General features: G+C 36.6%; 1 protein-coding gene across 1 annotated transcript in view; it reads right to left on the bottom strand.

Moving 5' to 3' along the window:
• Positions 1-1,794: 1,794 nt before the first annotated feature.
• ABCC9 (ATP binding cassette subfamily C member 9) overlaps positions 1,795-27,870 on the bottom strand; it is a 116,070-nt gene continuing 89,994 nt past the window's right edge. The window contains exons 32-41 of the mRNA XM_081082744.1: positions 26,933-27,035; positions 18,126-18,227; positions 17,428-17,548; positions 16,043-16,173; positions 15,252-15,330; positions 13,447-13,555; positions 11,843-11,946; positions 9,283-9,416; positions 7,420-7,482; positions 1,795-3,021 (exon numbers count right to left, since the gene is read on the bottom strand). Coding sequence (XP_080938870.1) covers positions 2,884-3,021; positions 7,420-7,482; positions 9,283-9,416; positions 11,843-11,946; positions 13,447-13,555; positions 15,252-15,330; positions 16,043-16,173; positions 17,428-17,548; positions 18,126-18,227; positions 26,933-27,035 — 1,084 coding nt within the window. The 3' untranslated portion in view covers positions 1,795-2,883. The remainder of the gene's footprint in view (positions 3,022-7,419; positions 7,483-9,282; positions 9,417-11,842; positions 11,947-13,446; positions 13,556-15,251; positions 15,331-16,042; positions 16,174-17,427; positions 17,549-18,125; positions 18,228-26,932; positions 27,036-27,870) is intronic.

Genomic DNA, 27,870 nt, shown 5'->3' with positions numbered 1-27,870 from the left:
AAATGATGTGTAGTTACTAAAGAAAAAATTAAATGTAAGTGACAGGGTATATCCTCATGCTACTGTGTCTTATGCTATGAGGCTAAGACTAGAAGATGGCATTTAACTTTGGATAATGGGTCAATAAATGAATTAGCATAGCACTATAGATCACAGAACTCCAAAGAATGTAGTACAATATAAGGGATAAAAGATCAATTGGAAGACAACCATAGAACTGATTGATAAACCTTGGGGGGAAGTCTAGACATCCAGCTATTTAATTAGAGCTGTAATAAAATTTATTGATATAGCTGTTGCACTTAATGAAAATTTCCATGAAGCCTATATATAAAATGATTGATGTGCATGACTGTGGCAAATGTGAAACAAAATTGTCAAAGCAGGGTAGGTAGTGTCTCAGCAATGGCTGCTGACTTATAGCTATTGATCAGTCCTGGTTGATAGCCAATGGCATCATAAGTGAGAGAATAATCATCCTCTTTAATCAAGAAAACAAAAGAGTAATTTATTATATAATATCAAGCCAATATATTTTTCACAGTAGGATAAACACAATATAGAAAGTGAAGAGAATAACTCATAGTTCTAGGTAAATGACTAGTTGTGAAAATAATCAATGGATAATTAACTATGTCTATTAGAGTCTTCTGGGGCTAGGTCCTTGTGTTACATGCCAAGGACACAAAGACAAATGAGACATGGTCCCAGATCTCAAGTATGAATTACTTAGAAGGGTCTTCTGGTATCTAATCTAGACCTAAATTAACTTTTAAATTGGTCATAAGTAGTAGCATAAAAATAGAGGACATACAGTCCTTTAAGAGAATCCTTCTCTCTCAATGATATCAGTAGCCTTGTTATTTTCATACAAAGTTTTGTAAATTTATTGCTTTTAATAAATATTAAGGAATTAAAAATTATAAAATTTGATTTGGTTAAGGCTGGCCTTTTATAGATATAAACCTGCTTAGTAAAAAGTTATTTCAAGATGAGTAATTTCTATATTCAGTTGATCATACATACATATGACATAGTAAATGATTAAACAATTTAAAAAATCATCCCTGACTTTATTCAATTTAGTCTTGTAAATAAATACTTAGCCGATTTAGGTGATTAACACTTATAAAGGGACCTGCTAATACTATGACGAAAGAATGGAAAATATGTTTCTCAGTTTTGTGTAATTAGATATGTGTCTGCTGACGTTACTTGTATGCAGTATAATTTACAAATGGCATGAGGGATTATTTCTATGGCTAAATCCCCATTTCTCAGTGAAAATGAAGTATAACAAGCATAATGTAAATTCAGCCTTGTAAAACATTGCACACCAGAAATACTTTGAAGAGATTGGTGGAAATCTTAGAAAGTATTTTCAAGATCAAATTAATAGTTACTGATTCTGTTCTGCTTACCTTTCTGGAAACAATAAGAGGATTTTTCTCCAAATTAAGTTTTATATATAGCAAAAATGGTGACATTTTAAGCTAAATATCAGGGAATACTTTTGTCCATCTTGTGGAACTTATTTTAGGTAAACATCAAGCCTCTATATTCAGGTAAATGCCCACTTATTTGGGATAGACAAGTATTACAGATTTTCCAAGAGTGGATACATGGTACAATATACTGAACACAAGAACTAAGGGAAAGGAGCATAAGCTCTCCTTTGCAATCAATCATAATTCTTCAAAATTGTACAATGCATGAGATCTTCATATGACAATCAAGGATATACTAGATGGGCACAGAATTGTAGTAGAAAGCTTTGGCTGCTAGCATGATAGTGAAGGTAACTTCTAGTATTTTAGAATTTATTAATTTACATTTAAGAAAACATAAGATCAATATCCCTTCAATTTTAATGCACTTTTAACATGCACATTATAATGAGAAAACATTTTTGATATAATTTCTACATACACATTAAATTAGAGCAGGAGCAAATAGATACATGTGTGACATCACTGGACTGAAGCACATTTATCTCCTGTTCAAGTAAGGCCTATGTATTTTCCTGAATCTTGAATAATGTGAAAGTTTACGGCTCAGGATCATAACCATGTCTAATATGAATTGAACCATAGAAAGCTTTTGCTGGCCTGCCACTGAAGGATTGGACCTAATTATTCTGAACTTCAGTCTGAAAAAGGCACACGATGCCTGATATCTTACTAATGCTCTCCTTACTAGACAGAGAAACATGGCAACTTGAGTATAATTTTTCAAATATTCAAACTCCTTTCATGAGCTTCTTAGTGGAGGCTTTGGCTTTACGGAGCTTCTATAAATGTGATAATTTCTTGGTGACAGGATTCCATTTAGATAAAAAAACAAAAAAGACTGCTAAAGGAAACACCAGTGTTTCTAATGTTAATGAATACAGAAAATATTCTCACATGGTGGACAATGAATTTGAACGTTTCATTTTCTAGCTGTTTAGAAAACTTGTCCTTTTATTCTCTTCCAGTAACATCTGGGGACATCAACAAAAAAGGAAAATATAGTCTTACAAAATGAGTAAAATAATACTGAATATTCATTGTAACTTCTATGCCTGAGAGATATTTTAACACTTAAAACAGCTTACATGTTTTTATACAGCTTTAAAGGTAAAGTGGCTTAATCATTAGAAAACATTAGTAATGAACATATTAGGCAGTTAAAACAAAAACTAGGAAAAAGTCACTAGAGGAAATACAATATTCATCGGTAAAGCGACATTGTTACTAGTCACAAAGCTCTATAACATAAAGTAAGTTTTATAAAAATGTGTAAAAGTTTATGATAACATTGTGCAAAGGCCAAGCTGATGATCCATGGAGTAGGTTATGACCATGTTATTTTAAACAAGTGTTAGCGTTTTATGACATCCCTTCACATGTCTGCACGAACAAAAGAAGCAAATACTCCATCTTCCCGAGCCAAGAGGCTTTCTGGAGTGTCATACTCTAAAATATTTCCTCTCTTCATCACAATGACTAGGTCTGCCGTCAGAATAGTGTGAACCCGATGCTGTGAGTGAAAAGAATACAGGTATTTGTTACACATTTTGGGGCACAAGTGGCAGCAATGTATATGAATACTTCACCAATTACTCAGGGACATTTATTTACCTTGGGGTGAATTGTTAAAATACTGGCCAGTATGGCTGTGTCTTGTATGGGATGTATTAAATTGACTGAAGCTAATATAGTAGTTTCACCCATTTTCATGGAAGGATAGTTTCTATAAGTAGGCTAATAAATGTTTTGTCAAATAATTAAATAAGAAGAGCCATCATGAACCAATTGAGTTATAGCTTAGACCAAAATTATCTCTTGTGTGGAATCAACTAAATCTGTGGGCTAACACACAATTGGAAGAACTCTGGAAGGTGGTCAATTCTGGGAAGACAATATGGAGAAGTCCATTCTGGCAAGCAGTATTAGAATGGATTATTCAGGATTTCAGACATGCCATCTCTTAGTCTTTTGAGATCACTGCCATCACTGGTTCTGTCTTTCCACATGGCGCCCTTTGGCGAGAAGCTTACGTGTTAGTAATTAATAATAATAAAAGCTACCACTTATTGAGCATATATTACACATTCAGTGCTCCTCACACATACTTGTTAATCATCAGAACATTCCTCAAGTATGGGTGTTATCGCTCTTTACTTTTTAGGGCAGACCGTTGGAGTTCATAAAGATAAAGCAAAATCAGGCGATCACATAGGTGTTAGCAGCAGAACCAGCATCAAAACCGGGTTTAATTTCAAAGTGTGAGATATTTCCAACCGGCCACCAAACTGCTTCCTAGGGAGTATCTGGTGGGCTGTTCGGCTGCCATTGTTAGCATATGGTTAAGAGCACAGGCTCTGAAGGTAGAGTCGGCTTATATTTTGGTTTCACCACCTGTTAGTTGCACAATCTTGAGTAACAAACTTGATTTTTGTATGTCTCAAGTTTCCTATCTATGAAATGAACAATAGTACCTGACTCAGAGAATGGTGGTGAGGACCAAATGAGATAAATCATGAAAAAAAATTCAGCACTGTGTCTGACACATACAAGCAAAAAATAAATATCAGCAACTGTTATTTTTTATTTTTAGGATTTACAAGGGAATAATCTCTGCAGTAAGCCTTTCCACTATTCTTGCTTAGTAAGTGCTATCCAATAGAATATAATGTGGGCTACAAATGTGAGACCCACGTACTTTTAAATTTCTTGGAGCCACATTTTAAAAGCACAGATAAAATAGGTAAAATATACTTTAATTATATACTTGAACCCAATATAGTCAAAATATTATTTTAACATGTAACCAATATGAAAATTATGAATGAGGTATCTTACATTTTTCTGTTAGTAGTGTTTTTGAAATCCAGTGAATATTTCACACTTATAACAACTCTCAGTTTAAAATACTCATATTTCAGATGCTCAATGGCCACATGTGGCTAGGTGCTACCATGTTGGACCTGGATCATGCAGGTCAAAACATCAGCATGCTGATGGGAGTGCTAAACCTAGAAATACCATCTGTTTAGCTGCTACATGGGCTTCCAAAGTGCCTTCTCGTAACAATCCAAAGGCCAACCTAAAGCCGTCTCCAGGGGCAAAGGCCTATCTTCTGCCCTGGACCACTTAGATGGGGGAGTCTCAAGGTTCATACGTTCAGAAAAGCTAGGAGACTTACAGCTAGAGGGGAAAGGAAACACGTATATGGAGTGTGATAAAGATGGCTTAGAACATGCATCACTATTTTCAAAATCCATAGACAAACCTATCATTCACTGAAGGTCGGTAGCTAATGATATAACTTAGGGAATATCACTAATTGGAAGATAATGTTTATTTATCTTTGTGAAAGAAACAGAGACATTTTCATACTCACACATTTAGAAAAAAATACACTTAATACTGTTTAATATATGCTGTCCATTTTCCCTCCAAAAAAATTTAGTTCTTCAATAACCATATTACAGATGTTAAGGAAAGAATTTGGCTGTTTCCTCTTTTTCTTCTTCTTCTTCCTTTTTTTTTTTTAGAGTTTGACTTCTACATCCATAATAGAATATTATAAACGTTGCCTTGATATTCTAAAATAATGTTTATTTTTCTAATGAAAACATTAAAAAACTTGGCCAATGAAAATAAATATATCTGGTTTTTAGTCTATTCATCCAAAAAATTGTTTGCTTGACAAAGTGTGGTGTCCATTGCAATAGCATTAAAATTTTCAAAATGCTCCACAGAAATTATTCTAATTAAGAGTGAAGAATGAGTCACTTTCATAAATAATGCCATACACTCTTTTGGTGCATGAGGGCTTCTTTATAAAAGCCAGAGAAAGTTATCTTAAGCTGTTCATAATTTTCATTGGCAGATAACAAAATTAACAGAACAATTTTTAGCAGGGGAAGAAAAATAGTTACTTGTAATAGAGCTGAGGATCATTCTACAAGGGGTCCCCCACAAGTGGGTCATGCTTTGTCTCCTATGAGTCTGTTAAGAGGAGTTGGTCCCACAGTAATTTGTTCTCCCCATAGTTTTCTGAGTGTCCGGTGGAGAGAACTCTAAGTATCCTGGTAGCCACCTCCACACTAGTGGTCTTGAAATGGAGAATGAGTGAAAGATATATAAGCACATAAAAAGAATTCAGTGAATGTAGCAGATCAGAAATGAAGCAAGAACTTTTTTTTTTTTTTTGGTGGAAAATACAAATGATGCTCAAGTAATCTTCCGGGTGTAGATTAAAAGGAACCATCTAACAATACCATGCTTCATGCCAAATGGAGAAAACTCGCCTTTTGAGTAGGCAAGAGTCTGTTTTTCCCTCTTTATCTGCCCATTTAGAGAGAACAGGAAGTGCTTTCTCCTTATCGCTCCACTGAGAAAATTATTGAAAATATTATGGAATCTTTTTTCAAGTTAGCCAATTCTCTCACCATTGAATTGTTCACACTTTTAGTGTGAATGAATTAACCAGGCAACTTCTTCTTCAGAGCAGGAGGAACCTTGAATTTACTGGGGAAGTGAGAGAAAATGGTTGTTTTTTTTTACTGAGGCCTTGTTTGAAGAAGATGGGCCCTGACAGGGAGTCATTTCCTGCCACCTTGAAAATGCCATGCTTCCAAGGGTGCTCTTTCTCCCATGCAGCATTCACAAACAAAGAGGGCAGCCTAAGCAGGCACTCCATGCATAGATCAGCAGTTAAACTTAAGTAATTATTTAAATTAATGCATCTTCAGGAACATGCATGGTATTTTTAAGGACACTTACAGAACGTCCCTCAAGGACTAGGGAAACGGGTCCTTAAGACAGAGGTAAGTATGGTTCTCGGAGTTTTTGTAGACACTCTCTCTTGCATGTTCACATTTCAATACATATACACGTCCCTCATTCAAACTGAACATAACTGAAGGACCTGGTTGGGCTGATTACTGGGACAGTACCGTGTAGTGAGTTCCCTCACCACATCTCGCCCCTTGGAATCACTGGGTTAGCCTTGCCTGACTGAGGGGATGCTGCTAGGATAGCTACCAGAGAATGGGATACTTGGCAGTAGCTCGTGATGGTCTACTTGTTGGTCATCACCAAAGTGGAAAAGAGGCCATTCTTGTTGGCAAGCAATTCTGGAACCGTACCACACTCCACTAAAATACCCTCAGAAAAGACCAAGACAAGGCCTGCGTCCAAAATAGAAGATACACGATGCTGGAGAGAAAGAAAAGTGGAAGGAAGAAAGAGAATCAGCAAGAGAGAAAATGTGCAGGTGATTGATTCATTTACAAAATAGTTTGTGTTAAACATGAAGCCTAAATATAAGCAAGGATCCACCCATCTGCAGAGAAGAGAGAAAACCATGGTCTATTGTGAGGAAGTTATAACATGGATTACAAAGCGCTTAGCAATTCTTCAATTTGGTTGGTGCTCAGAGAAAATATTGTCTCAGCTGTGAGGTACCTTATGGCCTTCTTTAAAAACAAAAACAAAAACACAACAGTTAAGAATAGAGACCTAGAAATAAGGTGTAAATAGTAGCAGAGCTGGCAGTCAAATTTAAGAATTTTGCTTCTGAAACTGCTCATCAGAACATCAAATTGTGGAAAAGAGAATTATTCCATATGAACTACCACTGTATCTAGTGGAAAAGCACAGGCCATGACCTGCTGGAACCTAGATTTGGGATGCTCTGGCATTGTAACTTAGGGGTGGTGGGTATATCAGACAAGCTAGAAATAACAATGCAAAGGTTTCAGAGCATAGCAGGTTGTCTGTTTCCTTTTTTTGTAAAGATACAGAAACATTAGCAGAGAAATACATAATTCAATATAAGCATATTTTAATTGCTGAAAAATAACGATTATTGAATCCTGGAATGAAAACCAAAGAGGAATAAATCAACTTCACCTCCCATACTTACAGCTATTGTAACAACGGTGCGGTCTGCAAAAGCTGTCATTACCACTTTCTGTAAAATGTTTTCCTGCCAAAAAAGAAACAAATTAATTCTGAATTTTTTCTGGACTACTTCCTCTCACTATGATATTTGGTCCCCAAGAACAATGCTTCCACAAAGCCCAAACTCTCTAGGAACTCCCACTCCTAAGTCTGTTGCAGAAGATATAACAGGGAGCAGTCCCCGAGAGCAACTTCATGCCAGTGTCTTCAAAATGCAAATAAAACTCATCTGATCAATGAGAATGACTGATAGGTTTATGACCAAGGAACTGAAAGAGGAAAATGAAAGCAATTGAGCATGGAAATGCTCACTTGAGTTACACTACAAGTAGTATGTGTTCAATCCCTGGCCTAGGTGGTTGGATGTCGTCCTGTGCACAGAAGGGTTGCTAGTTTGATTTTGGGTTAGAGCGCATGCTTGGATTAAGGGCTCAGTCCCTGGAAGGGGGCATTCAGGAGGCAGTCGATCAATGTTTTTCTCTCACACTGATGTTTTTTTTCTCCCTCTCTCCTACTCTCTCTCTAAAAACCTATTTAAAATGTTTGCTTTTAAAAATAGTTTGTATTCAAAATTAATAAAACCTTAGAAAGGTGTTACCCTTTGGGCCAGAAAAAGGAAAAATAAAACACATGCTCCAAATTTGAGATTTGTTCCATAAAGGAATCTTCCAGGAAGGGAACATTTTTATTTCCACCCCAAACTGCTTTTATCTTTATATATTAAACGATGTTTTGGTTAAAAATTCTACCTGTCACCTAGAGGTAAGCTTGATTACCTAACTTAGTCTTAATGTGAAGAAGTTCTGTCTTACAATCTTTATTGCCAGTTTATTCTCATTCACATTCTCTCTCTGTTTCTCTCATCTCTATTGAGGCAATATTATCCTGTTAATAATCTCAATATTGTAAAACCTAAGTAATTAATACTAATTTTGATGTAATTATGCTTATTTAGTGAAATGGCTTGATTAAAACTACTTTATTGCTTTAAATTATGTTAACTTTGAGAAAATATACTGTAACTTTGTGTAGCTACTTTAATTGATTAATCTTATTTAATATAAAGAAATGATGTCAAATTAGCATTTCCATAGATAATTGGCTCCTAATCCTGTTTCACTTTTCAGGGTAGTTTTACCCAATCTAAGCAAGAAAATAACATGAGGCTATGGATGTTTTTTATTTTTGTTCTTTCTGATGCCAAACTTTTAATATTAAGTTAATTTTTATAAAAACATTGATTGCTAGCTCATTCAGTTTGTGATTTAATGTGGATTTATTCCACTTAATCACAGCCTTCTAGAAAGATCTTTTTTTGTATATAATTGACATTTTAAAATAACTTCTTTCTAAAGTCACATTGTTAGTATAAACACATTGAGAAGATCATTGTCAATTATATCCCTTATTAATTCTAGTGAATCTTTCCTCAAATTACTTTAAGAAATTAATGATTGGCTTTGGTCATTAATAGATTATATTAACTAGAGATTTGTATATTTCATCTTTGAACTTTCATCATAATACTTGAATATAGTACAGTATGCTCATCTACTGAGACCTAGAATTTTACTACTTTGAGAATTTAACAAAAAGTAATGGCAAATTTATTTTGTGTTTATTGGCAATAGGAGCACCCTTAAAATTAGCATCCGTGTCTCTTATTATAATTCTCCATGTGCTTTTATCATCTGGTCAAGCAGATAAATGAAATGACACTCAAAATAATAGGACTGAGGATTCAGAACCTAATCAGTAGAAAATTGTAATTTTCATGTGCCTTTCTTCAAGTCATCAATTTAAAAAGCTTAGATAGTGCACTCACTGTGGCCATGTCGATGGAAGCTGTCGCTTCATCCATGATGAGAATGCTGCTCTTACGGACAAAGGCTCTAGCAAGGCAAAACAGCTGCCTTTGTCCAACACTAAAATTCTCCCCACCTTCAGTGACAATTGCATCTAAATCAGAGGAATAAGCAAGGATTTAATTGAAGAAATGCTACTCTCATATTCCTTGGGTAAGGTCGTGAAACAGGTTATATCCTATAATAGCAAGCTGGATTTTACTTTGTAACACTGCAAGGATTTCATTTGTGAAAAGTGAAAAGAAATTTTACATTGGATAAACGAATATAACCCTGGGCTACCCTATTTTTGTTAATAGGTGGTGTTACCTTCATATAGTAGGATATAAAATACTGTTAAACATTTTGAAGAGTGGAAAACCTTGGAGATTATTTAGTTATACAATATAATAATCTAAGGAGATTATATATACAAGAGGCTAATATGCAAAGTGTCCCCTCAGGAGTTCGACCAGGAGAACGGGAGTTCTATCACTCGCTATGATGTGCACTGACCACTAGGGGGTGGTGCGGAACATGGCAGGTGACCAGTGGTGGCAGGGCACTGATCAGCCCTTATCGCCAGCCAGGCCTAGGGACCTTACTTGTGCACAAATTTCATGGACTGGGCCTCTAGTTCAATATAATTATTTAAGGCCCAGAGAGTTGAAGTGGCTTGCCCAAGATCACATAGCTTAATTGTAGTAGAACTTGACAAGAATATTCTCAACTCCATATCCATTTAAGTTCCATTATACCATCCAATTAAATGGTAAGCTTCAAGTGCATAAGGTCTAGGTTTGCTTTTGTTCATCAATATATCCCCAGCAGTTACCATGGTACCTGACATGGTAGCTGAATAAAACACTGTTGTATGGATAGATGAATGTTATAGACTCTTTATTTTTACCATCCACATTTCATAAACTGTACTGTTGTGGGTTTATAATAAATTCTTTTTCCAAAGTATCCGTTTTATTGCAATTCAAACATTTTTTTAGTAGAGTGAGTTGTGTATGTGTGTGTGTGTGTGGGGGGGGTCAATTTCCATTGATATATTCTTGTTGCATCAAATTCTTTTAATTTCTCATGCTTGGAGACTATATATTTATTCTCCAAATTTTAATTTACATAAAAAACAAAGAAGAAGCCGGAGATAATGAATGCCCTTCACCAGAGTTGGCCTGAACCTGATATTTATCAAGCATTTGATGTATTCTTTATTAAATCAATGTGCATAAACAACATTCAATTAAATAGTGTAAATAAAATCCTATTGCTTACGCTGTACCACAACCCCCAAACACTCTACAGCTTTCATATTGGTGAAGAAAACTATAAAAAATATGTAATTGCTTGTCTTTCTGACTATAAATGGAGAAGAGGCTGGTCTCTAAATACCAAGAGAGAAGGGTCTATAAAGCATTATCAATTTCTCAAGTAGACTTTCTGGACTCTCCAGAGGAGACATCAAAGATTATGGGAATGTTCATCCAGACCCGTGGAATTACTACCACTGTCTGGCACTGGCAAGGTCAACAAAATATCCTTAAAGACATGCTGTCTCAATTTTTGTTTGCAGGATCCCTTCTCCTTGGGACATAGAATCATAAAAAGGTATTGTGTTTTTTTTACTAGGTTCTCCTTCCCAAATGGACTACCAATAAATATAGTTTTATGTTGTAGCTTGATTTCATTAAAATGCTATGCCAAAACTACACAATCAATTTGGCAACTATATATTATGTATTAAAATTAGAATATCAACCATTATCTTTCCAATTTCTTTCTTAAATGAGTTCAGATTTTAAGAAAGTACAAGTCCAAAACTATAGATGTTTATATTTATGAATTAAATACTCTATTGTGAACTCTCCATTGTTCCATTAATCATGTTGTTCTTTCATTATCCACACTGTTGTTTTGTTTTGTCGTCAGTTATTTGCCAGAATTGTACTACCTCTGGGGCCAAATTTACATAAGTGATTGAGTACATGTTTCATCCTTTTCACAAGTGGCTAAAACTGATATTGCAACAATGTAATAGAAAATAGTGTCTTTAAAAAATATGCTATATAAATAAAAGGAATATGCCCTCTTGGCAGCAAAGAAAATGGCAGCCAATGTGGAGAAATTCCTGCTCCTAAATGATACCAAGCACTCTTTCAACCTAACAGTCTCTTCAGTCCTCTTATCCATTTGCTGAGGGTAAGTGATTTGGTAGATCATGTGAACAGAATGACCACCAGGAAATATTCTGGTTGAAGTGGCCTGTGCCCACCAGTGGTGAAAAGGCAATAAATGTATTAATTACAATACTATGGAGTGTTCACATGGAACAGAATGTTATAAGGTTCTTCCTCTTGTGCCACCATGAAAAAATCATTAGATTTTGAAGTGTTCTAATGACCTTTAGAAGATTACTTTAAATATAAGGAGATTAACACTAGAATTATGTAATTTCTAGCATAAATTGTAGATAGAGGTATGTAGTATTAATTGCATATTTTAAAATATAAATATATAATTTAGAAAATTTACCTAGACCTCCTGGTAGAGATTTGACCATATTCTTCAACTGTGCAATTTCCAGAGCTTCCCAGAGTCTGTCATCTGTGCATTTGCATTCTGGATCTAAGTTAAATCTGTAGGAAGAAAAATCAGTTAATCAGTCAATAAATAAAAATAAACACTTGTATATGTTTGTGTATTGCTGTTGTTACCTTAAATGTAAGTTCTATTTGTTTTGGTTGCAGCTGTATCTCCAGTATATACAACAGTGCTTAGGAAAGAGCAGGCATTCAACTTATATTTAATAAATGAATGACCTTAATGTTATGACAAATGACTTTTGATGCTATAATTAGTAAGTTTATATATATATATATGTATAAATAAAACTCATTATTTGAATTCATCCACTTTCATATTATGTTTCATGTAACCTGAACAGTGTCTAGCAAAACAGTCCTACAGAAATTATGTTAAATACACAAATCTATGGGGAGCATATAAAGCTATTAGCTTTCTCAACTCATTGTGATGTACCAAGCACAAGAGTAGTAGTATATTTACTGAGAATAAATATATTCAGAGATATAAATTTACTATGGTATTGCTAAATACATTGATACATCCAGAACTTTAAATTAAACTAATGTTACAGATGAATATTGAGCAATCTTACATACATTTTCTCTTCAAGACAAGGAGTAATTAGCAAAAGGAAGTGGCAAATTACTTCTTTGTAATTAAATAAATGGAGAAGGAAAGCAAGAGAGAACATAGGATAGATGAAATGAGAGACATAATCTTGTGGATGATGCCATGGCAAACTTTGGAGTCAGACAAACTTTGTTTGGAATCATAGTTCTACCACTTACTACTAAGTGCATAAACTTGGTATATACAGCTTCTCAGGTCCAAAATACTCATCTGTGAAATAGGGCTGATCACATACAGGGTGGGGCAAAAGTAGGTTTATAGTTGTTCGTATGGAAAATAATATGATAATTAATAAATGATAATACAAGAACAAACTCTGTGTTTCTTGTACTCATAGTTGTAAACCTACTTTTGCCCCACACTGTCTATATTGGAGCAATATTTTGAGGATTTAATGAGACAACATATTTAAAGTGCTTAGCAGATAGTAGACAGATAGATACATCTCCCCCCCATACCCCTGGGAGGAAAAACACAAATCAGGAATAAAGAAGATTATAGCAGCTTCTTAAAAGCAATTTTGGCTGAAAAAAAAAATTGTGAGGGATGAGGGAATCAGGGTACTAACCAAACTGGATATCTGCGAAGGTCCGGTCAGACACACAAGAGATAGGGAGGTTATCTATAAGGGGGAAGACCTAAGACTTGTCTACCAAGAATCACTGCCTCCAAGTCCAGAAGAAAAAGTGACATTTATATAATCAAATAGAAAGAGAACTAGAGACACAAAAGATTGGCTTCTATAGACTAATTTAACAACTCTAGGGTTCTCTAACCCAAATTGTTGGACAGATATTTGATTATAGTATATTGATAATATCATTTCTTACCTACCTGAAAAATAATTCTAAGAAAAACTCTCCTATGAGCCAAAGGGTAAATCCTGAGGCACACAGTTTTCTGTTGAATATGTAACCTACCTAATAGAACCACTAAATAGTATTGGATCTTGCAGAATGATTGAAAGTCTAGAACGTAGTGTATGCAGTGGTAGTTTTGAAATGTCTATCCCATCAATGACAATCTTTCCTGTTAAAGAGAAACAAAAATGACACACATTTATTAAAACCACAAGGAAAATAATATTTATTAGCTTTAAAAATTGAAAGTACTTTCCTGGTTCAGGGTTGAAATTCCTAAAATTCCTTTATCCTGGTTCCCTGCTTTATTTTCTTTCATAGGACATTCTATATACATTTATTGATTTTTTTTAGTGTCTTCCTCTCCCAACTAGAATATAAGCTCTTTGAAAACAGGGATTTTTGCCTGTCTTTTTTTTTTTTTTACTCCTGTATTGACTGGACAGTTCAGTGTATTACAAGTAAAAAATTAAAATCTATGACATAGATATCACATTTTAATGAATATCTCCATAGTGTACATAGACTTATAGAGACTTGTGCAATCATGCTGTCCTTTCCTCAAACTTGATAGATTTATCTTATCATGTCACTTTGCACCAAAACAATATGGCCCTATGAGAGGCACATGCCTCTCATGAAGCATGGCAACTGGAGTCCCTTTTCCAATTGGCTTTAGATTAAAGAGCAGGAAATGTGGTTAGCTTAAACTTTCCTTCAGAAATATTATCTATTAAAATCCTATAGGCTAATGATATTTAAAAGGGAATACGTCATTGATAGTCCATATAGGCCTGAAATGATGTTTCATATTCTAATACATTCAGTCATAACCATAGTTTTTTAATGAAAAGTGTCAATCGTCTTCGGACCATATAATTGACTTACACTGAAAAGCCCAACAGAAAATCTTTAAAGTATCTGTGTATTATTACTAGCCATGGAAAGAGCAAACTGCTAACCCAGTGGCAGATACCTAACTTGTTTCTGAATCTAAACCCCAAATAGATAGCAATTACTACAGCTCAACTTTGTGTTCATAAACTGACCTCTTTATCTCATAGAGCTGTTGTGTAGATTAAATTAACTAATATAAACTGTCAAGTACAATAAAAATGTGAAGTACTATCATCATTATCATAATCATTACAGATAATAATAGTAAGCTCACTCTGGGGGTGATAGTCGAACACATTGCTGGATCCCCTTTTATTCAAGATGGTTTATGTGCTGGCCTATTTATAGGCCACTTGATAGACTAAATAATGTGACATATTTTTTCTAAAGTAAAGATTAAAATTTCTGTGTATCATATTATAAATAATTTTGTGGGTGAATAAATATTTTTGTATATTGTCAACATGGGCTTGGCACCTTATAGCAAAGATTGACTCCTCACAACATGTTCAACATTATTAAACAAGGTTATGAAGAAGACGATGATAAAAGTCTTGCACCAAAATGAAAAATGCCAGTTACTTTATCTCCTTGTATTTTTTCCTTTGATGGAAATAGATTTATTTTTAGTCTGAGGGAAACAAAAGTCTTTTCCTCTCCCCCCTCCTCATGAAATGCCACCTCCGTCTATTGCTATTCAAAATGGGTGGACTTGTGTTCATTTTGTCAGCTTACTAGAATTTTGTAACAACTATATCTAGAACTGAATTTGGAGCTAATAGTTTTATTTTTCCAATTGTACATTTTCTTCTTCACTTCTGGACTGTTTAGCTGGGATACATGCCTCAAAACATGGGCACAAAGTCCTTATAAATGTTTGGCTTTTATTTCTGTAGGATTAGGTAAATTGATGTTGCATTTTTTAAGGGAAAGGACCACCTACCCAATAAAAAAATTTAGAAACTCACCATCAAATATATCAACCATTCTGAAGAAAGCCAGGGATAATGATGACTTCCCACTGCCAGTGCGACCACATATGCCCACCTAAAAAAGCAACTGTCACTCAGAGAGAAAGAACTCAGACAAATAATAGAAAATGGGAAAAGTATTTTTAACTCAGACAAGATACCACAGTGAAACTGCAATTCTACTGAAGTACTTACATTAATACTATCATTCTCCTTTATGGGTGATCATTATTTAAATAAAAACATGGAGTCCTCACCAAATCTTCAGTAATTCCATTCCAACTCTTTTTTATTTCTGTGTAATTGTGTTGTTTTCCTTTGTGGCTTAATTTTTTGCATTAGTTATATATTGGTCTAATAAATATTTTTTTCTTATAAGTGATGATTTTATAACAAAAAGTATAATGAGTCCATTTTTTTCTGCATACTTGCTCTCTTTAAAACAACTAAAACAAATCATGTGGGACTAGAGCTAGTACAAATTCAAAAGTTCTCAAGGAGATGTCTGATATGGCTATGAGCCAGAGGCAGAAAACATGAAAAACACGCCTATTGTTGACTTTCCCGATCTCATGGAAGACTAATAAATGCCGATATGACTGAGAGAACATATATTTTATCCTGATCCTAACTCTCCTTTTTTTAATGTAGATAATTTGACATGTAAAGTGTAGATAATATAATGTGAGCTAAGTGAGAATATACTTTGCTGGAATGTCTAAAGAGCTTAGGTAGTAACGGAGTGTCCATCAGAGGGTTTGTAAATCAAATGTCAGTGAATTCCATACCTTTTGACCAGGTTTGATGTAAGCCTTGACATGTTTAAGAACAGGTTTCAGATTATTTTCATATCTGACACACAGATCATGAATCTTGATCTCCCCTTCCTGTGGCCAATGCTCTGGGACTTGAGAAGGATCTGGGGGGTACGGGAAGAGAGAGGGTGAGGGAGAGGGAAAGAGAGAGGAAGAGAGACAGAGAGGGAGAGACATACATATTTATACATATGAAAATATTTTTTTCTAAATTTGAAGTAATACTGAATGGAGGGAGTTAATGGGGGGATAGCTATAATACTTTCAACAATAAAGAATAAATTTAAAAAATAAAATAAAGTAATACTGAGCCAAATTTTGTGGATTTTCAAAATTAAAATTACATATAGAGTAAAGGCTTCTGGATTAAGAACTTTTAAAACAGTTGTTTTTTTATTTGTTTGTCTTTGGAGCAAGTGTGTCTCTTCAGCATTCCATTATTCATTCTATTCAAGATAATTCATCTGTGAATTTATTCATTTGTTCACTCCACTGTTCATCAAACACTTGAGTGCTTAAAATGTGAGGGTTGTTGTGTAAGGTGTTGGAAATATGGAGATGAAAGACATGCCTCCAGGTGCTCACTGTGTCTAAGTAACTCAGCATCTACAGTACTGCATGGAGAGACCCATGAGGGAGGCCAACTCAAGATGTTATGGGAGCACAGAGGATGCCATCCCATTCAGGAGGGTTTCAAGGGGAGATATGATGGGAAAATGTGTTTTAAATATATATATAGAGAGAGGAGAACAAATATTAAAAGAAAACATAGCCTGTTGGCATGACCAGAGTAAAAGGTGTATGGATGGATGATGAGAGATGAGTTGAGCTGGGTGAGCAAGGGTTGCCTAATGAAGGGCCTAGTGGTCTATATGGCTAAGTTATCTAGATTTTGACCTTAAAGACCTGGATAGCTATTGAGGATTTGGGCCAAAAAATGCATTTTAAGCATGAGGTTTGCATTCAAGAAAGGTTATTTCCTGACAATTCTAGCAAAGCTAAGAATCTCAGTCAGAATATTAAGATCCAGTTTCTTTACATCTCAGTTAATAAGGTCTTGAAAAAGAAAATAGGATCGTGCATGCTTTGGGTTGGTAATTAATATAAGTCAAAATATTTGTATGATTCTCTTTAAATATTACTAAACAATATCTATTGAACTCTGGCTGTATCCAAGACATTTTGGGCCTAAAAAAGTCTTATTATGTCAGGAGTACCTAATCAAGCAAAGTCAAGCTGAGAGGCAATTCTCTGGACACTGAAGTGGGAAACAAAAGCAAAAGTAACAATGTGTCTGATACACAATATTTGAATAGAATACATATTTAAATGAATCAAAATAATATTTCAAACAATACCCATGGTGCCTTCATAGTTCTCAGACTCCATAGTCAAGAAACTGTTCACTTTCTTCACTGCCCCCATCTGAACCTCCAGGTCAGCCAAGTTCCTCACAACCCAATTCAAATAGTTGGTTATCTATGTTAGATGACAAAAAAATTATCATATTTAAAATAAATTATCAATTTTTTCAGTCACTGGATGTTTGGAAACAGAATGACTTGGACAGTTAGTGTTCATCATGTGGCACAATTCATAAGTGCTACAGGATATCAGAGACCAGAGAGGATGCCATGGGATAAACTTGTCAAAGAAGGTGTCTGTTCTTCTTCAAGGGTCCTCAAATGTCTCTGTTTTGTGAAGTCCTGATTTCCATACACAATGGATAGTGATATGTACCTCTGTTTGTATTTACCTAATTTATGTTCACATTCACTTTAGTGTCCCTAAATGGGTTTTGAGCAACTCAGGACAGGGATCCCAAGGAGCCTTGGGGATGGGTTTGAGGAGGTTCTAAAAATTGGTTCACAATATCAGAAATAAATCGATGCTGTCTTAAAACTCTGGTTTAGGTCCAAATCTGCTAATATTTTCAAGATGTCATCTTTTTGTGAATTTCAATGTTATCCTCTAATATCCATGAATAAGAGTTGATAACAGCTATGTTAAATACCTCCAACACTGCACAAAAAGAGAGATTTTCATCTGTACCTACCGTAAGTGCATACAGAAGACCTAAGCCCACCATACCAGAATTGGAAGACATGCTAATGCATGCAATAGATGCAGTGAGGACAATGCAAGCTCCCAAATAATCCTAAAAAGAAGAAAGACAAAAATGTTAAAATATTTTCCCAAGTTCTTAAACCAAAGGTCTCAATCAATTTAGGTGATCACCAAGAGAATATGTATCACTCTGATGTGTCATGTTAAGAGGAAGGCTACCTAAGTTACAAAAGAATTGCAACTCACAATATTTGGGCTGAAATGGGAATGATTCAATGTTTTCATTATATCCATGCAGATATGGGTTCAGAGAAGTTAAATAGCTTCCCAGAAGTTAAGCTGCTATTTTTACCACTATGATCTCCAGCAATAGTAATAATGCTAAGTACATTATAAAGGTTCAGTAATTCTTTATAGAATAGATGCCCAAAGAAATTCATCCCTTCATAAATCTTTCACTGAATTTTTATATGAGCCAAATATCTTCTAAATAGACTTCTGAATTTTTAAAGACTCTTATATAAATTATTTAATTCTCCACCAATCCCTTTTCCAGACTTTAATAGTTGAACATGTAAAAACATTAATATGGTGGGAAGTTCAATACAAAGTGTTATGATATTTCAATCCCCCATTTTGAACTGTAATACGATTGTCTCCTAAAATGCTTTGCTATGCATAAGTTTTAGGGGTTTTTTGCTTTCTTAAAGTGAAAAGCACTTTTACTTTAAGCATGAACTACATCATTTAGTTCAAAATTATCCTTAATTTTTTACTCTTTCAATTGTGGAGGAAAAATTCATGGAACTCTGTGTTTCTTGTTATAAAGACTAGATATTGCCGAACCGGTTTGGCTCAGTGGATAGAGCGTCGGCCTGCGGACTGAAAGGTCCCAGGTTCGATTCCGGTCAAGGGCACGTACCTGGGTTGCAGGCATATCCCCAGTAGGAGATGTGCAGGAGGCAGCTGATCGATGTTTCTCTCTCATCAATGTTTCTAACTCTCTATCTCTCTCCCTTCCTCTCTGTAAAAAATCAATAAAATATATTAAAAAAAAAGACTAGATATGAATAGGACTAAAATAGAACAAGGCCACATTTGAGATACTAAACAACAAAATAATTATTGACTCCAGGCCTAATATAAATATAAAGGAAATGAAAAACATTATGCACTCAATCTCTTTCTCTATCCCTGTTAAATTTAGTTTACTATGGAATGTTTATATCCTGGATTTTTCCATTATATAGAACTAAATCATAGATTCAATTAGATAATAATTTTAACTATTTTCCACTGAATTAAAATGGTACTTCTGAAAACAGGTAGGTAGCCTTATCCTGGCAATAGATTCAGCAAGAGAAGTGAAAATAGATGAAGGAAGGAAAGGGAAAAGGCTGATCAATAGATTAGTCAATGGATACTGTCTGGCCTCTTCCACATGGCTAAGGTTTTCAAAACTACTTGTAAAGGTTTCAATATGATAATCAGACATTATTGTTCTAATTATTAGTCCAGTAAATAAAATATGCCCAAATGTACATATAAAGATAATGTGTAGAGATGTTTTTGACACTTTAACAATAGGCATAGCTTTTTGAAATACATGCATTTATAGCAGTTTTTTTCAGAGGAAAGACCAAGATATGAGCGATTAAAAGCTAATAAGTCTGCAGCTTAGTGTCTATAACAAAATTATTTTATTTATCAAAAAATATTCCTTATCTTTTTTTTTTTTTTCAGAAAGTGCTATTCATGTTGTATTTTAGTTATACCGATTAGATACTTTCCTGCCCATTTCTAGATTATTATCACTGCCTAAACATTTTCATTTATGGAGATTTTTATAGGCACTTGATAAGAATTTTACCTTGATCAGCATAAGAAAGGAAGCTTCTTTGTATACAATATTTACCCAAAAATTTCAGAGCAAAATCACTAAATTTTGATCACCTCTCTTCAAATAGCATAGGAGTATAAAAATGTGAAATTGATAGACAATGCAAGAACTTATGTTAGCTTTCTATTTTCTACTTCTTTACCATTAAACTTATCAAGTTTAACGAATTACCAAGTGACCCTATTATTATACCTCCTCTTCTCTCTTCAAAAATATGTCAACAGTAAAATGGCTTCAAGGCAATAAATTGAAAAAAGGTAAGCAGATGGTCTGAATAACTCACATATAGGAGAGCAAACACTTAGGAATTACTAGCAGCATTTATTCTACTGCTAAGGCCTTACTCATCCTAACCAATCAATTCAACGAAAAACACACCTGTGGTCAAAACAGTACAATGGAATGAAAAATTCAATTTAGGAAATAGAAGTTACTACCTATGTGAATTACCTACTGTCAATGACGGCCAAATCACAGAACATTTTATCTGTGTAGTGATAAATCACAACTTCCATTGAGTTTGTGAATTTGACACTCTCCCCCAGAAGGGAAGACTGATTCCCATGTCAAAAGTGAGGCCTCTTACCCAAATGGCATGGCTCAGTGGTTAAGCATTGACCTATGAATCAGGAGAGGAGGTCCCGTGCTCGGCATGCCTGGGATGCAGGCTCAATCCCCAGTGGGGGACGTGCAGGAGGTAGCCAGTCAATGGTTCTCTTTCATCATTGATGTTTCTCTTTCCCTTTCCCTTTCCCTTCTTCTCTTTGAAATCAATAAAAACACATTTTTTAAAAAGGGAGGCCTCTTGTCAGATTTCTAGTCATTCCATGACATCTACCTACATATAGATTATAGTAAAAATTTTAATTTTCTATAAAACAGACTTGTAAATAATTAGTAGCCACATAATAGCTTTCCTTCATGTGGAAGTCTATGATACCAATGAGAGGGAGAATATATTAGGGCCTCCCAATTACAAGATAAGGGCACACCTGTGTATCATGGTGTTAGGAAAACATGAAGAAGCTCTGTGCTGTTTCACACAATATACTCTTGTGCAAGCTCACTCTGAAGACTATTTTCACTTTAGCCTGTTGATTCTGAAGGCTTTTTTTTTGGCTTCCTGATATGAATTTTCTTTTATCCTAACGCCACACAGCAAGACAAAGCCTTGGAAAGACAGCCTTTAGATAGAGTTACACAATTTTTGCAAATGGAAACACCGATGCCAAAGAACTGGAACTGTTTAGTGCAGAGGGATGAAGAGAAAACGCTGTGCTGAACCAAAGAACATAAGCGGCATTCAAAGGTTAGGACGTAGTGACACACTCCACACAACTGTGGCCCACTTCCCTTGGCACCCAGAAGAAAAACACTCCCTTCTGTTGCCAAAGCAACCTGGGTGGTCACAGTCTAGCTACTTTCTCTCCCGCCAAATTATTTTATTCTTTCTGACTCTTGTCCGTTATTGATTTGAGTGTGTTTTGACCTTTTCTTTTCTTTTTCCAATTCAAAAGGAATAAATCTTCAATAGGGAAAACTATTTACTCAGAGAAAGGGAGTAACGTGTGATCATCTTAACTCTTACTTAAGACCAGGAAAGAAGTGAAAGCCATGTGTTAAAAGATGAATAAATAAGTTAGATTGTAATAAAAAATTGTATGCGGCTCAGGGGTCTTCCCAAATTCAACAAAAGGTGTTTTTCCTCTGCTTTCCCCCCTTCCTTCTCCTTGAGATGTTCTGTCCATCGAATTCAAGTGGCATCGCTTTGGAAAGTTAGAATTGGGAGTGAAGAGAAAAGCCAACGAGAAAATTAGCCACAGAAGCTTAACAAGTTTTCTCCATCAAGGTGATGGGTACATGAATTAGAGTTAGTGCAAGCCCCACATCTGTGTCTGGAAATCCTGCTTGCCTCTTCTCATTCATGCCCAATGTCTCAACCCTCTTCGTATCATTTTAGTTGTGTTTCTGCTCTGGAAACTCCAAGAATCTTTGCTATAAGCAGACATTTTTTTGTTAATTTACTGAGTAATATGGCAAAAGGGTTGGTGTTAATTCTTTGGAGAAGAGCAATGCAGACTCATTGGGCCAAATAAAAATTTTCATTACTTATTCTTGACAATGACTTACAAGGCAGCATGTGCAGAGCTGTGGGGTTCAGAGGGCAGTTCACGCCTTGGTCTCTAAGGTCTTGTACCCCAAAATTCATATTTCTGACACAAGATTCATTTATTTCAAACTGAAATGGTGCCTCCAATTATATGGACATGTCCACAGGAGCACAGTAGTCATAAGGTTACTTATATGTGAACAATTGGGAGGCATGTTATTTCCTAATGTGAGTCATCCACTTAATTTATTCAGCCCTCCTACTGTGGCACATGTTCTTGGATTGTAGCGTTTATATTCAAGCAAACATTTTAATAGTCTAATATTCCAGCTATTCTAGTTCTAATGAAAACTCTCAATGTACTCAGAAGCACAGGAAAAGAGTGAACCTGACAGGTTTTAAGTTGTAAACCTGGAATTGTCTGGAGGTGTGCGGCACGCACACACACATACCCACACAAACTTATTGACACATAAATACAATTGATAAAGAAGACAAATGACTCACAAGGGACTTTGGACTTCTGTCAGCTGATATGCCTGAAACTTTGCAATAAATCAACAACTTTCTTGCCAAAACTTACCTTTACTCATTAGAAATAGAAGCAATTTTTTTTTGGTATTGGTGTAAAGGAGAGTTCTGGTAATGAGACTAGACAGCAAATCTTGAAAATATTGTAATACACAGAAAACAAAGAAAAGACACAAGAACAAAGGTATCATCAGGTAATAGAATAAATGGCAGATTGTGCACTTCCTATTGAACTATCAGCATTTTCTTCAGGTTTCTACAAGTAGAACTAGAATTCCTTTATATTCAGGTAGGTCTGACTGCCTTTTCCTGTGGGGGTTAAAATAGTGGGTTGTGATTCAAACTAAACTAACTCATTCGGAATCTGGCTGCTGTTCCTTTCTATTTTCTTCTGACTTCCCTTTCTTGGCAGTCTAAAGGCTCTAATATCTTGTATTCTGGCTATGAGAGCAGAACATATGGTTTGCTTGAAGATTCTTGTTAAACACTTGTCCATTAACCTGACAGTAGGAAGTGCTAAAGAGCAGAAACAGCAGTCAAATCAGACCCTCACCTCAAGTCCAAAGCAAACACACTTGCCCCCTAAAAAAAATATTTGATCAAGTTTAGGAAAACCACATACAATGGTAACTATTAACATTTTTCCTTATGAATTTGGGGTCTTCTTTCATTAAGCTATTTCATCATTAATTCTGTTATTCAGATATGAGTTATGTTCCTTAAGACAAAACAGATTTAAGTAAACAAATACAGAGGTTTTAAATAAAGATTTAGGATCTGGCCAAGATCAAGAAATAATGTTTTGGTTTTGTTATAAATTCTAACCAACACGTTATCTGTCTTGATGAAGACATTTTGCCCAGCCCCCACAGCTACCTGGAAGGAATTTCTTATCACCAACTAATGCTTCTATCTAAAAAATGTGAAATATAATTGTGCTATGTTCTGAATAGTTTCTATATAATAACTAATATACTGGCAAAGAATTTCTGTAAGTTAGTAAGAAATCATGACAGCCCTAGCCGGTTTGGCTCAGTGGATGGAGCGTTGGCCTGCAGACTGAGGGGTCCCGGGTTCGATTCCAGTCAAGGGCGTGTACCTTGGTTGCGGGCACATCCCCAGTGGGGGGTGTGCAGGAGGCAGCTGATCGATGTTTCTCTCTCATCGATGTTTCTAACTCTCTATCCCTCTCCCTTCCTCTCTGTAAAAAATCAATAAAATATATTAAAAAAAAAAAAGAAATCATGACAGCTACATCTTATGGTGATAGTGGGTAGAGGAATAGGAGAGGTCCTAGATTCCATATCAATCTATACCCATCCATCAACAACTCAGATTTTAACTTGGGTTCCTTCATTTCAACCTTATCAAATTCCCTTTACCGTCTGCCTTCTCTGGTCTGTTGAGTTTTGAAAGAAAGCGTGCATATGATAGGAATGCTTAATCAGCCGAAGTGAGATTCTTACGATAGCACAGATAAACCTCCTTTTTCTTTTTACAAACTAATATATAATTATTATTTTTAAAAGACTACAGACAACTAACTCATCATTACCACTAAAGTAGCTCATCTGTACTGCAGATACACAGACTAGTCTGCAAACTAAGGCTGACCCTTGAACATCACAGGGCTTAGGGGCACCAACTCTCCACACCGTGGAAAAACTTCATATAACTTTTGACTGCCCAAAAACTTTACTACTAGTAGCCTACTGTAGCCTACTAGTAGCCTACTGTTGACTGGAGGAAGCCTTGCTGATAACATAGTCAAGTAACACATATTTTGTATATGCATTATATACTATCTACACTAATAAAAGAGAAACATGGTAATTAGTGTCACTCCACTACTCTTCCCATTGGCTAATCCCCCTGTCACTCACAGAGTAGGGCCGAGATATGCAAATTAACTGGTAGCCAAGATGGCGGCCGGCAGCCAGGCAGCTGATGGGAACAGGGAGGCTTGCTTGCTTCAGTGAAGGAGAACTCCAACGTTCCCCGCCTGACTTGCCGGCCTCTCAGCTGCAACTCTCAGCAACTATGTTGCGAATAAAGAAGCTGAAAAAAACCCAGAAACCTGCTTTATTCAGCCGGGCTTCAGCCAGCTGGACCGCAACATTGTATCAAATACAGACGGTAAACAAAGGCCAGAAACCTGTTTTCAGCAGCCGAGGCCTCAAAGCTAAAGCTGGCCCAGAATAAAAACAGTCCCAGCCTGAAAACAGCTCTCAGCCCCTCAGCCAGACTGCCCAGGCACCCCAGTGGGGACCCCCACCCTGATCCAGGACACCCTTCAGGGCAAATCAGCCAGCCCCACCCATGCACCAGGCCTCTATTCTATATAGTAAAAGGGTAATATGCCTCCCAGCACCGGGATCAGCGGAGCCGCAAGGCCTCCTGGCACTGGGATCAGCGTGACAGGGGGCAGCGCCCAAACCCCCTGATCGCCCTGCTCTGTGTGTGACGGCGGCGGGTCCCCAACCCCCCTGCCCCCCACGGGCCCTGCTCTATGTGTGACTGGGTAGAGCCATAACCTCCCCATTGGCCCTGCCCTGAGTATGAGAGTGGCAGCGCCCCAACCACCTGATCGGCCCTGCTCTGTGGGTGATAGAGGGCAGTGCCCCAACCCCCCCCCAAGGGCCCTGCTCTGTGTGTGATGGGGTAGAGTCATAACCTCCCCATCTGCCCTGCCCTGAGTGTGACAGTGGCGGTACCCCAACCCCCTGATCAGCCCTGCTCTGTGGGTGATAGAGGGTGGCGCCCCAACCCCCTGATCCGCCCTGCCCTGAGTGTGACAGGGGGCAGTGCCCCTACTCCCCTATCGGCCCTACTCTGTGAGTGACAGGGGGGAGCTCCCCAACCCCCTGATTGACCCTGCTCTGTGCATGACAGGGGGTGGCTCCGCAACCTCCCCATTGACCCTACCTTGAGTGTGACGGGGCGGTGCCCCAACCCCCCAATCGGCCCTAACCTGAGCGTGACTGAGGGTGGCATTGCAACCTCCCACTCTGCCTTGCTTTGTGCATGACAGGGGAAGGCGCCCCAACTCCCCAATCAGCCCTGCTCTGAGCCCAACCAGGGGCTGCACCTAGGGATTGGGCCTGCCCTCTGCCACCGGGGAGCAGGCCTAAGCCAGCAGGTCGTTATCTCCCGAGGGGTCCCAGACTGCAAGAGGGCACAGGCCGGTCTGAGGGACCCCCCCTTCCCCCTGAGTGCACAAATTTTTGTAAACCGGGCCTCTAGTACTCTTATAATAAAGTAACTTAAAGAAAAGAAAATGCAATTAAGAAAATCATATGGAAGAGAAAACACACAGCACTTATTTTTAAAAATTCGCACATAGTGGATCCATGCAGTTCAAGTACGTGTTGTTCAAGAATCAAATGTACATTCTCTTCCCTTCTTTTTTTGTCATTTTCCCCCTTTATTTCTTAATTCAATCTTTATTGTTGAAAGTATTACATATGTTCCCTTCTCCCCCCATTTGATCCTCTTTTCCCTTCTAAAACTTGTGTCTCTTCTATTTCCTACTCCATACTCCAGCTGGTTGGCCTATGAATCACTCACCAGAGCAGGTACTGTTTCTGTTCATTTATTCATCCATCCATCCATTCATCTAAAAGACTTTGGTTGACTGCATTTGCTAGTCACTGAACTATGGGTTTTATTGAAATAATCCTAATATCCCCATGAAGAACTTATTCCTATTTTATAGATGAGGAACTGGGACTCAAATAAATGGATTAACTTGCCAGATCAAGTCTGTAAATGCCAGTGCTTGTGCCTGTTCTCCTACTTCATACAACACAAGGAGGCAAGAGAGGATTAATTGCAGTTTTTTACATTTTGTGCTAACATGATCCTCTACAGACTTAAAACATAAAAAGTCGCCATCTCTTCCAGGCCTGTCAAGCTGAATGAAGGAAATGAGTACATTTGTTCACTTGTCAAATTTGCTCTTTTGGAAAAAAATTGTAGTTATACAAACATTTGCCACTCCATTAACTTATGTAATCTAGAGACTAATGAACACAGAATGAGTTTTTGCTTTGGGGCCTATTTGTCTTGCCATTAGCTAAAAAATTATGACACATTTTCTTTGCAACATAAACAAACCTGAGTTATTTTTAAAATCCAGAAAATGTGAAGTTAGTGCTGAATCTCAGTGGCAGACTAATTTTTACAACTGTCTCCCTCTTTGCATCAGGCCTCTTCTCTGTTTGGTTTCCATTTCGAAATCATGAAATGAACGTACCGTTCTGACCTCTAGCCATCTGTTGGCAGCTGAGAGAAATAAGTAGGCAATGTTGTTTGTGTCCGTCAGTTCCAGCATACGTTGCTTAAATCTGGTTTCATGCCTGCAGAAAACAAAAATATTATAATGGTAGCCACACATCAGGAGAAATAATAAAAAACAGAAAAACCAGTCACACTTACTACTACACTATTTACTCAACAGAGTGACAAACCAATGGGATGAAATGACTAGTAAATGACTCCTACTTCAAAATCAAGGCCAGCTGCTACTGCTCTGGGGTATTCTCAGTAGAGATGGTGTGGTCCAGTTTCCTTCATTTCTCAGACCTTTGCTATGAAAAGGAATCTTTCTGATTACAAAGTGCTATTAATAATCATTTCATAAATTTCCACATCATTATTGTAGCCAAGGTATAACCAACGTTGCAAGGGTGTTACACAAATTAGAATAAGTTGTACAAAACCGCAAAATACTCTACCTATTTTTATTGCATTTATTTCACTTAAAAAATATATATATATAATTTATTTCAGAGAAGGAGAGGGAGAGAGATATATTTCTATCATTGATCAGCTTCCTCCTGCAAGCCCCCTACTGGGGATCAAGCCCACAATCCAGGCATGTGTCCTGACCCTGTGCCCTGGCCTCCTGGTTCATAGGTTGATGCTCAACCACTAAGCCACACCAGCTGGGCTGTTTTACTTTTCCAAATGGCACAGTTAGAATTGGGTGGGAGGTGCTGGATGAGAACCAGACAAGATGGAAATCTATGCACTGGTAGCAAGTAAATATATATACCTTAATTTCTCTTTTTGCCTGGTGTTTCTGGGAACCAAAAAATGAAAGTGGAATGACATGAAAAAGAAATAGGGTCTTTGGAGATGGATGATGTTCTTAGAAGAATTATATGATTTAAATAAGATATCTTATGCCTC

This window comes from Myotis nattereri, assembly GCF_964212035.1.
Source record: "Myotis nattereri genome assembly, chromosome: 2".
Lineage (NCBI taxonomy): Eukaryota > Metazoa > Chordata > Mammalia > Chiroptera > Vespertilionidae > Myotis > Myotis nattereri.
Note: the sequence above shows the minus strand (reverse complement) of the source record. Positions and strands in the feature narration are given on the sequence as shown.